Raw genomic sequence first — 16358 nt, forward strand, 5'->3', positions numbered from 1 at the left:
ATTTGTGTGCACGTGTATCTGTGTGTCTGTATGCGCATGCATGTAGGAGTACCTACAGAGGCTAGAGGAGAGTGTGAGGTTCCCAGGAACTAAAGTTGCAGGCGATTATAGGCCATGCTATGTGGGCGCCTGGAACTCAGGTTCCCTCCAGGGACACTCTATGCTTTTAACCTCTCAGCCGTCCCTCCAGCCCTGCAGAATATCGATCTCAATAAATATTTCATAATTACAAAATACTGCGATTATTAACCTTTTAATTTGGAGGCTATCACCAACCAAACTTACCTGTGGACTACGGAGGCCCAGGACACCAATTGATAACAGCTGGCTCTAACTGTCAAGCAGAACAGCCTTGGGTACTACAATCTTCTAAGGTAAATCTATCTAGGAAGTCAGTTACAGATCTGGCTGACGTGTTTTGCGAGTAATAGAGAAATCCAGACCCAAGAAAGTCAATTGCTCGTGGTTAGTAAGTTGTAACCAGTGTTACGCCCATCACAGAAGTCACAAAAGGGGAGAGTGAGAGTTCAAATCCATAGACAGCGTGAACAGATGTCAAAGCCACCTTAAGTGGGCAGTGTCCTTAGAATGCCCCTATCGTCCTTGTTAGTTCCTTTGAGCCCTCCTAGCTCCTGGTGCCTCAGTCCCTTAAAAGCCTATCAATGGCCCTGCCTGTCTTGTGGTCTGAGGATTCGATCAGCACAGTGCCGACAGCAGGGAAGACAGGCAGGGAGCACCGTCCTGTGCTGGCCATGCTGAGCATTATCTTCCTGGCCTGAGAAGGGACGTGTCCTCACCCATACTTTTCCTGCACTGCACTAGTTAGTAACTGCATGAGCTCCTGCGGATAGCATGCCCAAGAGCTAAGCTCCCAGTTCCTGCCTTCTATGTTGCTTGTTAGTTAAGGGGTGTCTTGTCCCCAGCAGGCAGGTAACACCACCTCATTCTGTGTGCCCTGGCCAACACTGAGACTTGGCTGTTTTCTCCGATGTTGGTTCTCTTGGGTGGATCACTGGGTGGATTCCTTGGTAAATTGCTCGCCTTCTCTGGGCCTCAGTTCCTTCATCATTAACTTGAGGACAGGCAGGAGGAGACTAGATCGGGTTTCTTAAGGCTGTGCCCCTTGGTCAAGATTTTGGGATTCCAAAATGTTCATGAGTCCTTCAAAGTCTTATCTCTATGCGTGACTTCTGTTCCCACAAGTGCGACTCTGGGGCATGTAAGCGGTATTCTGGCTGGTCTGCTGGGTGTGGCACAGCAACCAGGAGCGACTTAGGCTGTGTGGCTTTGGGACACTGCCACTCCCCTCTGAATCTCAGTAGCCTAGTCTGTCACATAAGGAAACCCCAGGGATCCCAGCCGGCCCTGGGTTGTGGAGCTCTGTGTCTGCAAGCGGGGCTTTCCTCGCATCTTACATAAGGCTCTGGGGTAGCGGGAAGAAGGGGGCGTGGGGAGGCGCGGCGGGGACCGGCGGCGAGGTGGGGCACCGCGCGTGGGGGAGCGCAGGGCGCGGCGGAGTCGGGTTTCAGAGCGCGGGTGACTCAGGCGCGGGCGGCAGCCGGGATCCCGCTGTCGCTGCCGAGCGCAGCCTTTGTTCCGTGGGCAAAGTGGAGCTTGGGTCCAGCGGCTGCACCATGACACACAGGTAGGAACCGCACTCCGTGCATCCTTAGCCTTGGCCTTGCTGCCCGGCCGCCGCCTCACCTTCTCTGCCACCGCTTCTTGCAGGAGGACCGCGCAGGGCTGGCGCTCGAGGTGGCTGCTCTCCATCATCTCAGCGCTGCTTTCCTCCATCCTGCAGACGCGCGCAGCGACAGGTAAGCCCAGCCGCAGTTTGCACGCCGGGGAGCTGCGGAGCCTCATTCCTGGACATAAAAGGGAGTGCTTGCTTGGCGCGGCGCATGGGCGTCTTGCCCTGGGTTCTCCCGGCCCCCCAGGCTCCTAGGAGCTGAGGCCATTGCCTCAGCCGGGGCACACAGAGGATCTGAGCTGGATGTGGCTCAGCAGAGAGGGCAGAGAGGGGCTTTAGCTGTACAATGACACCACACTGCCAAAGTTTGCCAAAGCGCAGGGGACTTCCGCGCTGAGGTCGTGCGCACTGGGCTGTGGGATACACAGATCCCATGTATTCTTAGTCCACGGGAAACCAGGTCTCCGGCGGGGCTACCTTGCTAGCCTGGTCGTTCCTGACATAACCGGACAGAGTCGCTAGCGCGTTTGGTTCAGCGTTTGGTTCACTAGAGGTCCCCCATCCCTGCCGGACAGAGGCGCAGTGGATGATGTACTAAGCCTGAGAAACTGATCTTTCTTTCTCTTCTGTGGGTCTCAATTTCCCCTGACCTGGACTTAGTCAGGGAAAATTGAGTTGAATTAAAGTGGGTCTGGCTTAGAGTGGAGTTGCCGGTGTGAATCGTGCCTCTGTTGTGTGACTGTGGGCAATGCTTTTCACTCTCAGTTTCTTCATCAAAGAAGAAGGGTTAACTAGACTCTTCATAGTTCCCAGAAATGTTGAGAAGTGTAACAGACAGATGGGAAATAATGTCCTTGGCATGCTTCTGAGTATTAGCAGGCAGAAAATCAGTGACGGAAAGATACCTTGCTCTTCACAGAAATGCCCGAGTTGGAAAGCACAGGTTGGGAGGCCTAGGAAGTGGCAAGGATGAAAGACAGAGTTCAAACCCAGTTGGGCAGGTTCCTGTCCCTGCTCAGCATTTAGCAGAACCAGGCTTTTGGAATAACAGTCCTCACCCCTTTGGACTTAGAGGAGTAGCACATAGCCCAGTTGAAAACAGTGAAGGCTGGGAAGCAGCCTATAGTCCCCCAGGGAAGCTGGGCTGGCATTGGTGGTGTCATTTCACTCCATAGGTACTTGAAAATGCTTGGTGCCATGCCGCCTGTGGTCTGCAAGGGGATGAGACGCAGACGCAATGATAGCTTTTCCTGCCAGGGTGCCCAGCCTGGTGTTTCTTGCAGATCAAAGGGCAGTTGGAGCCGAGTTCTGGCTTCTCCCAAGGATAGCCAGTGTGGTAACCTTGCAATTTCCCATATGACACAGGGCTTTGCCAAGTCAGCAGCAGAGGGCAGCTGATGACATCCAGTGCCCCTTTGGGATCTGAAGAGAGATCCGGAGCCCTGAGATGTACTGATCTTGCATGCAGTTTACATGGCTAACTTTCACCCAATCCTGCATCAGATGAGGTTTGAAGGGTTTCTATCTCAGTTGCCATCCCAGAAGCTGGGGATTCAGGACTAAAGATACCCTCTTCTGAGCACACAGAATCCAAGCCATAGCTTTCTAAGTGTCTAGAGTAGGATTTGATCCAGGTACCCTTGCTCCAGAGACTTTGCTGTCAACCATCAATCAAAAGAGTTTCCCAGATAGAGACGGGATCAGAGATGATTGCGACACCATCTAGTGACTCTATTTCTTTAAGGTCCCCTAGGTCCCAATGAATGCTGTACTGGGAGTGTCCTCCTCATGACAGGAGCCCAGTGCGCCTCCAAAGCTCCTATAACCAGCTGTGCTTTGGGTCATCTCCTTCCTAAGAGAGGAGGCCCAGGAGGAGCTGCAATTGCCTTAAAGACACTCAGTTGTTACAAGGTAGATCTGTGATAGCTTGCAAGTCTGTGGGCTCTGGGGAATATTCCTCCACGGGGCCACTGTTCAACTGGCTGTTAGGGAAAGAAGGAAGGAAGGAGGGAAGGAAGGAAGGAAGGAAGGAGGGAAGGAAGGAAGGAAGGAAGGAAGGAAGGAAGGAAAGAAGGAAAGGTTGTGCTGAACACAATGGCACCTATTTGTAATCCCAGCATTTGGAATGCTAGGGCAAGAGGATTGTAAGTTCAAGGCTGGCCTGGGCCACTTAGCTAGACTATATTTCATTGGACCCCCTCCCCAAGACTTTATAGCTTTATAGGAGTCAGCAAAGTTCACACCAGCCTCATAGACGTGGCTTCACAGACAACGATACCGAGGCAAGGTCCTTTGTCCATGAGCTCACGGCCTTCATTGGTGGAAGTCCAACTCGAAGAATTTATGCTTTTGACCACTAAACTAATGGCTAAACATGTTACATTCCCCCAGTAGTTAGGCAACTTCTTAAATACTAAATATTGATTGCACCACCATCTAGTGACTCTATTCCTTTAAAGTCTGTTTAAGTGAAAGAATCTCATAGGCCCACTCAAAAACTTTTGTGTAACTGCTACACATAATGGCAAAGTATAGAAACAAGCCGGTTCATCAACTGTTGAACAGATGAATAAATCACGATATACCCATTCCACGAAATAGTATTCAGTGATAAAAAGGAAGGCAGCACAGGACCATGCTACCACATGGTAAGTGAAAGCAGCCAGATAAAAACCTGCAAGTTCCCCGAGCCCACTTAAACACAGTTTCTAGAAAGGAAAAAGCCACTGAGATGGAAGGTATCCTTAACTTCTTAGGCCCAGGGGAAAGGTCAGAGGTGACTAAATTGGGCAGTTGGGGCCTTTGTAAGGAATGACCTCAGTCTGGAGTACGGTGGCCGAGGTGTCACACAGAAGCATTATCTCATGCAACTGTCCCCACCACGAGCTGCACATCAGGCCTTGGCAACGCTGCTTAGAAAAAAAAAAAAAAAAAAAAAAAAAAGAATGCACTTTGCAGCGTCCAGCCTCACATGGGTGAAACTTCTTGTCTGGTTCCCAACAAGCTGGACACGGAACCTGTTCATGGCTGGCCACTCCGAAGCCATGCCAGCCCCACGAAGTGCTGGCTGCCCCAGGAAGGCTGGTCTGAGTCCTGGCTGCTCCTCTGGGTCTCCAGTTCTATTGTCTGTGCTGTCCCTGAATGCTACCATGGGCAAAGCTCCTACGGTGGGGGTGGAGCACAGGCGTACAGTAACCTTCACATAGTGGGTTTATTACAAAGTAGATCTTTGTAAGCTTCCTAGTTGCCTCTTGGTGACCCAGTTTGAGGATGGGGAAATGCAGGCTTCATCGTGGACCCGTTCTTTCTGTAAGCTGCGATGACTGAATTCTCCTTCCGAGCCTCTACTTTCCCATCTATGAGATGGGATGGCAAGATTTGCTCAGCTCTGTATTTCTTCTAGTTTTGAACACTGGGAAGTAAGACAGCATTTACCCAGCTTGAGACTTACAACATCTGACTCAGCAAACAAATTGAGCACCCAGTCAGCCAGGTCTCCATCAGACTTGGGTTAGGAAGGAGCCAGGCCCAGGTCTCCCCCAGGGGGGATCTGAGTTCACAGGTAGAAAGAAAAGGCCGAATCTCACTCCATATTTACCTCATCCTGAGGGCACTCACTGTCCTTCTCCTGCATCAGCCATTGTGGCCCCTTGTGTCTCAGGGTTGGCTGCTGGCCAGCACAGCAGGTTCCCCTCCTAGTGAAATAGCTGGGTTGGAATGGCTGCTGTCTTGGAGGGTGAGCGCTGGTGCTGGAGCAGGCGCTCCTGTGCCTGTTAATAAGGTACCGCTGTGTGCAAGTCATCTGCTGCTTCTGCTCTATCCCGAGGGAACACCTTCACTCTAACGAGTGCGCCTTGAAAGCCCAGCCCGGCAGGCAGAAACAGAGCAGGAAACAGAACACCCAAGGTTTTGCTCTGCCTTTGTTAGGGGTGGGCTTCCCTATCTCTCAGGGATATAGTCACCTGGACTTTTATAGTTGTCAATTCTGCTCATTCAAAAAAGAAGAAGACAACTTAAACACATACCCCTAAATCCCTGTGCTCTATAAGCCTAAAAGACTTTGAGCCTTTTCCAAGAAGGATGTATTTTTCTGTTTCTAGTTTTCTCTGAATGTTAAGGTTTTGAGATTCATGCGTGAGGCACATAGTTTATTTTCTCTGTGGTACAATAGTCCCCTCCGTGACTATACATACCGTGAGTTTTCCATTTTCCTCCAGCAGCACGTGAGCTACTGTACCTGCGGAATCCGACAGTGGGGTGTGACTGCTCTCGTGTGCATGTCAGGACACACGTGTAGGGTCACAGGGGCGAATATCTCCATATAAGCAAGCACTGCTGACACGCCCTCCTCTGTGTTTGTACCAAAACGTGTGGGCATCAGGAAGTGAGCACCCCTGTCCTCCTATCCTGGCCAGCATCTGGCCTCATCACTATGCTTAATGTCAACATGTCTAACAGGTGCCGCTTAGAATACTAATGAAGCCTTTATTTGTATTTTCCTTACTTGTGCATAGGGTAGGTGTGTCTCTTCTGACTGGGTGTGAGTTATGTGCATGTCTGTGCACACCATCACCTTGGTTTTTAAGACACGGTCTCTCACCTGTTAGTGTAGACTGTCTGTCCACTACACTAGCCCTAGGGGCCTTTCCGCCTCCACCTGCCCACTACTGATCTTCCAAGAGCACGCTAGGGTCAGCTTCTAACACAGATGTTAGGGACGTGACTCAGCCCCTCAGGCTTGTGTGGCTGGACTCATGAACACATCACTCCGGTCTTAGTTGATCAATATTTCGTATGTTTATGAACCATTTGTATATCTTGATAAATGATATTTTGTATGGTTATGAACCATTTGTATATCTTGACTGCTAAAAGTTGACATGGAACTATTGTAACTTATGGACATGGGGTCTCTTACTGATCCTGGAGCTCAGGGATTAGGCTAGACTTGCTGGCCAGCAAGCTCCAGGGATCCTCCTGCCTCAGCTTCCCAGCACGGAGATCACTGACGTGCACTGCTGCCAGGCCTGGCTTTTACGTGGCTCTGAGGCATGAGACTGTGAAGAGAAGGCCAGGTAGCACCGCCAGACACCACCTGCCTCAAAGGCTGTGATTTTGAACATTTCCCAAACTATTCTCCGTGGTGGCTTCACCCGTTTAGGTTCCCACCAGCAACGCGTGCGTGGTTTGCACAGATCAGCGACACTTTCTCTTCTCTGCTTTTTTGTAACCACCTGAGTGATGCGGAGCAGAACCTCGCCGTGGTCTGAGTGTGTGACGTGGTCTGGTGCCCAGCTATGGTGTGCATGAGTGGCATGGTGTGTAGCCTCACTGTGGAGTGTCTGGGTGAGATGGCGTGGACTCACCCACCTGAGAACAGAATGAGGCGGATGGTTCTTGGATATGCAGATGGATTCATGCCACTCTCTGCTTTACTTCCCCTGACTGTGTCTAAGATACACTTTTGCTTCTTGCTTGATGGCCCCATGTCCTCCACAAATGAGAACCCATTGCCTTAGGCTCCTGATGGACAGCTATAGGTTCTGAGGGAGATGTCTGATGCCGACATCTTTCTCTTTGCCCAGACATTAATCCCCGTTTGAACATGCTTCTGGCAATCCACGTCTGGCAATCCATCTTCCCTTAGGATTCTGCCCTGGGAGTGGCCCCTCTCCGAGTACCTCTCAGTGACAGGGAACTCAGACTGTATGGTGACCTTTGACAGCTCCTGCATCCCCTGCTGCACAGGAAGAACCATGAGACAGAGCAGGCCTTGTCCAACTCTGAGTCCCAGAATCTAACACAGAGCCTGGCACAAGTGGATTCTATTTTAAAAAATGGAGGCGGGAGTGAATACATCTGACTTTTCCTCTAGTACCATATCTTACCATGCCCTTCACGGTACATAAACCATGCCAAACCTGTACAGCCCTGCCAACTGTAGAGTGGCTGAGTGATCAGAGACCCCTACGGGACTTGCAATCTCCTTCTGTAACTTTCATAACTAGGCTGTCTGGGATTTGAACTCATATCAGCCTGCTCCTTGCCATTTTTGAGTATATAAGCTAGGTGACACATTTATTTGCTGGCTCATTTATCCTCTTATTTCAAATGGTCACTGTAGTCAAGGGCAGAACAGGCATCTACCCTCTTCAAGCTAAATTTCTGAGTTTAACTTTGATGACTACCACCCAGTCCATTTGAAACGGGCCAAAGATAAAGGTGTAAGCTGAAGTCAGTTTTATTCAACTTGGGAGCCAGGATTCCTAAGTCATGGAGGGTGAGTTGTTGCCCCATTGTGTTGTTTCCTTATACACTTTCTAAAAAATTTAATAATATAAATTTAATTCAAATAATAATATAAATTTAATATAAACTTCTATATTACTCTTAATTTTCATTCAAAAACATGTGTGCTGCCTGTGTGTGTGTGTGTGTGTGTGTGTGTGTGTGTGTGTGTGTGTTCAAACCCACATAGCTTTTATGATTGTTGTCGTAAAGCCAGATGAGGGAAGTCATGTGTTTGTTTATTGTGCGTGCATGCGCACATGCCACAGAGTGCATGTGGAGGTCAGCAGACAGCTTTTTTCTTGGTTCTCCCTCCATCCTGTGAGCCCTGGGGATGGAACTCAAGCCATCAGGCTTGGGAGCAAGCATCTCTACCCCGGAGCCATCTCAGCGGTCCAAGCCATGAATTCTTGAGTAGGTTGGTTGTTAGACCATTGCATCAGGAAATGATTGGGCTCCTGGAGTGCACTGGTGTGGGTAAGTGAGCGCGGACAGAGTCAGCCAGTCTTATACAATTCAGTGAGAGACATCAATAGCTGAGGAAAACGTATAAATGCAGGGCTGTGTACTCAGAGCACCTGACTGAGGGGGTGGGAACTGCTGCTGTCAGCAGAGCCCAGAAAAACCAAGATGGTGTCAGAGGTCTTCTTCAGAGGAGTCAGGTTTACTAGCTGACCAGATTCTGTTCCTCATTAATGAAGGACACGCAGTCTAGGGTAAGAGTAGAACTTACAAGAAGGTCCAGGCCTATTCCTGAGCAACATGCAATGAGGGAATGATGGAGCCAGTAGATTTTGGGGAGCACAGCCCACATGACTTCTCCATCAAAACTTAGTCAATTCTACTCAACTAATCCCAAGCAAACCCCATCCAACAAAACTAACCAATTCTTCAGTCCAACTGAATCAGCATGGCACAACTGATCCCAGCTCAGCCCAAACCATTCCAACAAAATCAATTCAACCCGAACCAATCCATCCAAATTCAGTTTCAGTCTTTTCAGTTGAATTTAATGTCATCTAATTCAGTACAATCCAACCTAATTCAGTGTAGCTCAAGATGACACAACTGTATTCAACTCAATATGACCCAACTCAGACAACTCATTCCAGCCCAATTCAACAAACTCAACTCAACACATCCTAATCCCCTTCAGTCTTTTTTTTTTATCCATGGCAACAAGGGGACAAAAAAGAAAAAAATAAACTGACCTCAAAGGACTATTCTTAAGTGACCAGGACTCTAGCTTTAGGATTTAGGGAACACAGTTTTGGGTTTGGGAAGCTTGGGTGGAGTCTGGCTTGCAGATAGTAGTTATGGGAATTGACCTCCCTCTTGATGAGGGTCTCAAAAAAGCCCAGCTGAAAAGTCTCTCAATTATAGTCTCTTTAAACTAGCTTCCTCCCCAAAGGATCTCCTGACAATGTCTTCAGACGGCTTGCCCTTCTGTCATGGCTGCCTCTAGAGATTACTGCCTTCTCCCCATAATTCTTGGCTGTCCTGTTCTTTCAGGGCTCTCTGGAGTGGATGTGGGGTAGTTAGAGATCAGATTCACTGTCCTTCCTGGGAGAGACCCACCAGCCAGTACTGGAGGCTTGAGTATGGCAGGTGGCTTGTATGCTGAAGACTTGTTCTGAGTGTCCTCATCGGCTGACAGAAAGCTGTGCACTGATAAACTAGGGACATCCACTTCCACTGAAAATGGGGAAGATAGACGGGTATAAACAGTGTGTGTGTGTGTGTGTGTGTATGCACACATACATATGGAGATCAAAGGACAACTTTGGGTGTCAACCCCAGGTGCCATCTATGTCTTTTGTATTTGTTTGGTTTGAGACAGACAGGGTATCTCACTGGCCTGGAAGTCACCAAGTAGGCTATGCTAAGTGGCCAGGGAGCACTAGAGATCCTCCTGTCACCACCTCTCCAGCACTGGAATTGAACTTGCTACAGCAGTCAATGGTCAGCCTTTAGGAGGAAAGGTTTTTTTTTTTTTTTTAATACCATAAAAAGTAATTAAAGTGATACATAGTCATTGCAGAAGCCTGGAGCCAAACAGCGTGAGCACACACACACACACACACACACACACACAGAACTCAAAACAAAACAAAAGGATTTTTTTTTCGGTTTTGGTTTTGGTTTGGTTTGGTTTGGTTTTTCAAAACAGTTTTTCTGTATAACAGAGCCCTATGTGTCCTGGACTCACTTTATGGACCAAGTTGGCCTCGGAATTCTTAGAAATCCCCCTGCCTCTGCATCCAAGTGTTGGGATTAAAGGCCTGCACCACCACACCCTACAGAATTTTCTTTTTTGAAGATCACAAGCGATCCTGTGATTGTGACTCAGCAACAAAGACAGCCTGCTTACATGTGGGGGCCTCCCTTTTGCAATTGTTATCCTCCTGTGAATAGGCCGGTCTATTAGAGAACAGAGTGCTTCGTTGATGGCTCTCGTCCCTTAATAATCACCTAGACGCTTCCTCAAGACCACAAACACTCCCTGATCGTCTTTGTGATTGAACTAGCATTGCACAGTGTGGATACCACAATTCAACTGATTCTCTTGTAGGCCTTCAGCTGCTGCTGGCTCATTGTAAATCCTACTGTGGTGACCGCAACCTTGTCTCTGTTTGATGACTACTGTGACTATTATCGACCACAAATTCCTAAAACAAATCGTTGGATGCTTTGTTGTGGTCTTCGCCAGGCCTTGGTGATTTACAGTCAGGCCACTGCCGGGGAGAAAGCCTCTGCCTCCTGCCTTTGACCTGGGCTGCTGCCAGGGACCAGGTCTGCCCGCTTCCTCATGTTCTCACCTTAGCCAAATGGAGACAGGGCTCCTCTGCTCCATCTAGTCACCCATTTTTGCAGTGCCTTGTGGTACATGTTAGAAGGTTTGGATTTTTTTGTTTGGTTTTTTTTTTTTGTTTTTTTTTTTCCAGAAAATTAGAATGTGAATGTGCAGGCCACAAAGTCGGTATCTACAACCCCTACAAACACCCTAGAGATTCCAAAAGAACCACTCTCCCGGTTGTTTTCTTTCATCCAAGCTGAGATCCAGCCACCAGTGGTTTTTAAGAGCGTCTGGCTCAACCAATACTAAGGAGCAGCAGTGTTAACAACAACCAATCCAAGCAGGGCATGGTAGCTCCCATCTATGATCCTTGCACTTACAAAGCTGAGGCAGGAGAGTTACCAGGAGTTCAAGACCACCCTAGGCTACATAGTGAGATCCTGTCTCAAAATAGCAACCCCCCACCCCCCCCCCCACACACGCACATATGCACTCATGCACTCTCAAAGCCAAATCCTCCAGTTCTTCTTTTAGAAGGAGATAGTCCTGAGTCCCAGAGAGAGTCTACATTTGACCACAGCCCAGATGACATAGCTGGTACCCAGGAAGAGATTTAAGATTTGTGGTTCATGCCTCTGGGGTCCAGATTCTGGGTTCGAATCTTAGCTCTGCTGCTTCCCTTTGACTGATGAATTTCAGTTGTTCTCATTTGTCAGCTGGAACAGAAGCCAGGAGCCTGTCACTGATGGCAAAGCTCCGTGCCTCGTTACCCCCTTCTGCCTCACTAAGGGTTCCTTGGAGCTAGGACCTTTTCTTTTACTTCCCTGTTTCCCCAGCACCCAAAGTCCACATTGAGCACTTGAATTCACTGAGGGGTGAATCTTCATGGCCTGGGGCTGAGGTGATCCCAAAGAAAGCCCAGCATCCTAAGTCCTATGACACGAACATCTGCGTGCTGGAGGCTACTCAGTCATTCATTCCGGCTGTAGGGGGTGGCGAGGAGCTGGGAGCAGAGCTCATAACATAGATAAGGCAGGAAGAGTGTGTGTTTGCAGTTTGGAGATGAAGCAAAGTGTTATAGGGCTTGCGGAGCGTGCACAAAACCCTTGGTCCAATCCCCAGCACGGCGTAAACCACACGGTGGTTGTGCTCAACAGAAGTGCAGCAGCATCCTCAGCTACATGATGAGTCTGAGACCAGTCTGGGCTAACCAAGATGTTTCCTGAAGAACAATCCCTGTTTGGTTTTCCATGCTGGGAAATTATAGCTCTTCCATCCATTGGAAGGGAGAAGCCAAGATCCAGCTAATGGGTAACTGTTTCATTATACCCTGTGCTACTCCACCTTCCTCTGCTTCTCCACCTTCCCCTGCTTCTCCACCTTCTTCTGCTTCTCCACCTTCTTCTGCCTCTCCGCCTTCAGTCACACAAGGCTTGCAGCTGCTTGCCTCTGGCCTTTGGTTCAGCCCAGAGAAGTACAGTGACTAGCTCAGCTCCCTGGAGGCCGTGATACAAATTGAAAACAGAGCCACATCTACCACAGGGCCTTCTGGCTTCTAGGTCAGTGCTCTGGGACATAGCAGGCTTGGCGTAGATCTGGATACTGATAAACATGTGGCATTTTCTGTGCATTTGTATTAAAATTTGTCACATGCTATGTTTTAATCACATTCCCACTAACTCCTTTCAGACTCTCAACTCCATGTTCGTCCCAACTTTATGGTTTCCTCTCTCAGTTTCTCTCTCTCCAAAGAAATCAAAACAAGTGAAAATCAAAAGAAAAAGAAAGCCAGCAAGACAAAAACAAAACAGTCTGGCACCTTGTAATGTGGTCTCTGCTTCTCTACCCCCAGCAGAGTTTGTTTCCGCATTGGCCAGCCCCGCTCTGGGCATGGGGCCTGCCCTGGCCGTGGGGCCTGCCCTGGCCATGGGGCCTGCCCTGGCCTGTGGTTGAGATATCCAGTGATACTCCACTGGAGAAAATTCATTCCCCATTTCCTAGGAGGTATGGACTGTAAGTAACTTCCAGGTTAGGAGTGATACTCTGTGCTTGCTTTCCCTTCTCAGCGCTGGGAGTTTGTCTGGTTTGAATCTCTACAGGTTGTGTGTGTGGCCTCAGGCCCTGTGAGTTTATATGTGCGTCAGTCCTGTTGTGTCTGGAAGACACCTCTTCCTTGGACTCAGCAGCCATCTCTGGCTCTTAAAATCTTTCTTCTCTTCTTCTGAGCCTTGAGGGGAGGGGCTCGATGAATTTCTATAGTTTATATTCATACTTTGGTTACAGAAATGTATATGCTTCATATTTATCAACTCTGCATATGCCATCTGTGCAGTTTATATTTATCAACTATGGACATATGTAATTGTATGTTATATGTAGAAATTATATGCATCTGTGTTTCATATATAAATTATATATAAGTTATATATATACACATATACACATATACATATACACACACACATACATACATATATATATTTGCTTCTATATATTAAGTGTCCATATGTGTCTGGCTTTTAGGTATGCATTGTATACACATGAGTACATTGTGAATTAGTGTATGTGTGTATGTGTGTAACACACCCAACTCTCCCACCATCCCTATGTCTGGGAGAGAGTTGAGTCTCAGCTCCACAGGAGCACCCAGGTCTACCTCATCTCCTTGCTGTTCCTCTCTGCAATGCAGCCTTCACAGTCTCTGGTCCGCAAACCAGCACCACCTGGGGACATAGAAAAGGCAGAGCAGCTCCAGCCCCATTAGGAGCCCAGTAAGTCAGAATCTATATTTTAATGAATGCATGGCAGAACTTATTATCATTATTGCTGTTTCTGATTGTGTTGGCCCTGACTAAAATCTTCCCCATGATAATCACTATAAGAGGCAGAGCAACAGACTTCCAAAGGAGCCCATATCCAATGCTGGCCCTGTATCAGGCAGTGTGGCAAAGAAGACGTAAGGTTACAGGTGAGGGGACAGCCCCCTGGATTACCTGGTTGGACCGAGTACATCCACAAGGTCCTCCAGTGGAAGCGAGAGGAGGAAGAAAAGGAAGGCTAGTGTGTGTGTGTGTGTGTGTGTGTGTGTGTGTGTAAGTGAGGGTGACTTGAGTAGCCTTCTCTTAGTCTGGGAGTTGGAGGAATGAGTCACAAGCCAAGGAAAGAATGTCCAGCCTGAAGGGGCTGAACACAGCAAGGGCACAGATTTTCCCCTGGAAGCTTCTAGAAAAAAAAATCTGTCTTTGCTCCCTTATTACAGCAAGACCTGTTGGCTCTCTAATGCCCAGCTAAGTCTTTGCTGATCTGAACCACTGAGTTGATAAAAGCAGAACTAGGTAGTGAATACAATAATTAGCCTACTTCCTTTGTGGACCTACTAAGTAAGTGCCTGGTCTGGTCTCTCAGACCTTTGCTCTGAACCCTTGTTCTGAAGGCATGAGATCATGGTGAAGAGAGCAAGGCACTTAGCATTGTGCCTGGCCTGTGGGCTGAGCTTGTGCTCCCTGCTCTTGTGAAGGAGTCCTTCATGCAACGTTGCCCCAGGTTAGTGCCAACCAGGGAACCCCCGTGCCCTTCAAGCTCACCATGGGCAGGATGCAGCTATGGCCAGGAGGAAAGTTGTAGCAGAGACCAGCCAGAGCCTGTGTTGGCATTCTCTTGTTCTTTCTCTGCCCAGGCAAGTTTCTATATATCCCAGATCTCACTTTCCCAATCTGGGAAACGAAGAGGTCAGACCAGGTGAATTCTGCATCACCAGCAGCAAGAACATTTTAGCATGGCTGTGTTCAGTTTGGCCCAACTTTGTGACCAATGAGGACATCAATGTGACTGAGCAGGGCCCAGCCCAGCTGTCTGGTCCCAAGCACGTCCTCTCCCACTGATGGTCCATTCATGAGCGAGGCTCAAATCTGCCGAACAACTGTGTATATTTGGTACCAAACAGAGACTTCAGCTGCTCTGGCCACCGAGTCAAAATGCCAAATTACTCATTCTCCTGCAGAAAGCACATGGAGAAAGGAATCATTTCTTCCTGCACAGTTTTTCCATGTGACAAATTTTCTAATTTTACCTCAGGTTAAGCCGACTCTAGCTTATGACTCCATTTCAGTCTCCTGACCTCTTTTGGGATTCAAGTTTCCTGATTCAAAACCACGACTGGCTATGTTGGTTTAATAATTGCACATGTGAGCTGCTATCAGATTTGTAACCGGAACGTCTTCATCTTCTCTACTCTGTGATGCCCAGCAATGGCTTCTTGGTCTAGCTGTTTGGGTCTAGGCCTGGCCAAGCCCTCTTCACTCTGTGTATGCACACTTTTGTCTGCTAAGGGAGGGAAAGCCGGCTGATGGAGCTCACGTGGCTGGATGGGAAAGGGTGATTACTGGGTGTGGTTCTAGGGCAGGTTGGGATGGGCGCTCACACCTGCTGCCAGCTGTGTGTCTGCTTAGAGGCAACTGGAGCACTTTTAGGCTTGGAAAGAGACTCATGGCTGTGTTTGAATGCTATGACTTCTGCCTGTGTGGCCTCTGCTGCATGCCATCACTGTCTTCCACCCGCTTGCCACCCTTGGGGTCATGTCTCTCTGACAGTCGGGCGTTGCTTCCCTCTGACCTCCAGTTCATTTCAGTGCAAGCAAAAAGACTTGTCTAAAGCTCATGTCCAGTCATGTCCCTTCTTCAAATCCCTCCGTGCTTTCCATTACAGCAGTGAGCTCTCTGCTGCCTGGGCTGCAGCCAAACCCGCTCCTCTCCCATCTCTCCTGGCTTCTGGCTCCAGCCCTGCTGATCTCCTTTGCTGTTCTCTGAGATCACAGGCAGGCTCATTCCCACCCTTACCAGCCTATGTTTTTCATAGACTTGCTCCTTAGACTGGGTTGGTCCCTGAGCCAGCTGCATGGGCATTACCCTGAGCTAGTTCAGGATGCAGGGTCCTTCCTCAGATCAACAACATCGGGCTTTGTGCTTTAGATGCCCCTAGGCAATGCATTTGATGCCGAAGTGTAATCCACAGGGCTCTGTGGCCTGGGGAGTGTGCAAGACTGGCAGAGCTAGTTTGGTTTCAGGCTCCACAAGTTAATAGTTGGTGACCTTGGATGGCTTCTTAAGCTCTCCAAACCCCAGTTTCTCCATCTGTAACAGGAGGGATAAGAAGAGGATGTATCTCAGACTACTTGTGATCAGTAAATGCAGCAATGCCCCCCCACCCCCACCTCATCACAGTGTATGTAGTAAACACTCAAAAGGGTGAAAGGTCTCACAGAGTGGGTGTGAGTGGGACAGACACAAGCTGGGAAGTGTGGCATTTCTTAGAGCACTTACTGACATCGTGGACAGACATAACAGCACCGTGTGGGGGGGCAGGGGGGTAAAGGGAGGAAATCAGGACCCTTGTGTCAGAAGCGAGGGTCCCTTCTTATAACTCTCTGAGGAAGGGGAAGTTTTGCAGCATAAGCCTAGTGGTTTCTGATTCCCAGGCAAGATCAAAGAAGGTGGTAGGGAGCAGAATGTGTAGCTACCAATCCCTTTTGTGAAGTAAAACCACTTCCCAGGTGAGAGATTCTGGCACTAGGAAGTCTGTCAGCTA

General features: G+C 48.7%; 1 protein-coding gene across 2 annotated transcripts in view; it reads left to right on the top strand.

Annotated features, from left to right (window-relative positions):
• Positions 1 to 1544: 1544 nt before the first annotated feature.
• Col15a1 (collagen type XV alpha 1 chain) overlaps positions 1545 to 16358 on the top strand; it is a 102847-nt gene continuing 88033 nt past the window's right edge. For both annotated transcript variants that reach the window (XM_052176461.1, XM_052176462.1), the window contains exons 1-2: positions 1545 to 1645; positions 1729 to 1817. In XM_052176461.1, coding sequence (XP_052032421.1) covers positions 1635 to 1645; positions 1729 to 1817 — 100 coding nt within the window. In that variant the 5' untranslated portion in view covers positions 1545 to 1634. The remainder of the gene's footprint in view (positions 1646 to 1728; positions 1818 to 16358) is intronic.

Source organism: Apodemus sylvaticus, chromosome 3 (genome assembly GCF_947179515.1).
Source record: "Apodemus sylvaticus chromosome 3, mApoSyl1.1, whole genome shotgun sequence".
Taxonomy (NCBI): Eukaryota; Metazoa; Chordata; class Mammalia; order Rodentia; family Muridae; genus Apodemus; species Apodemus sylvaticus.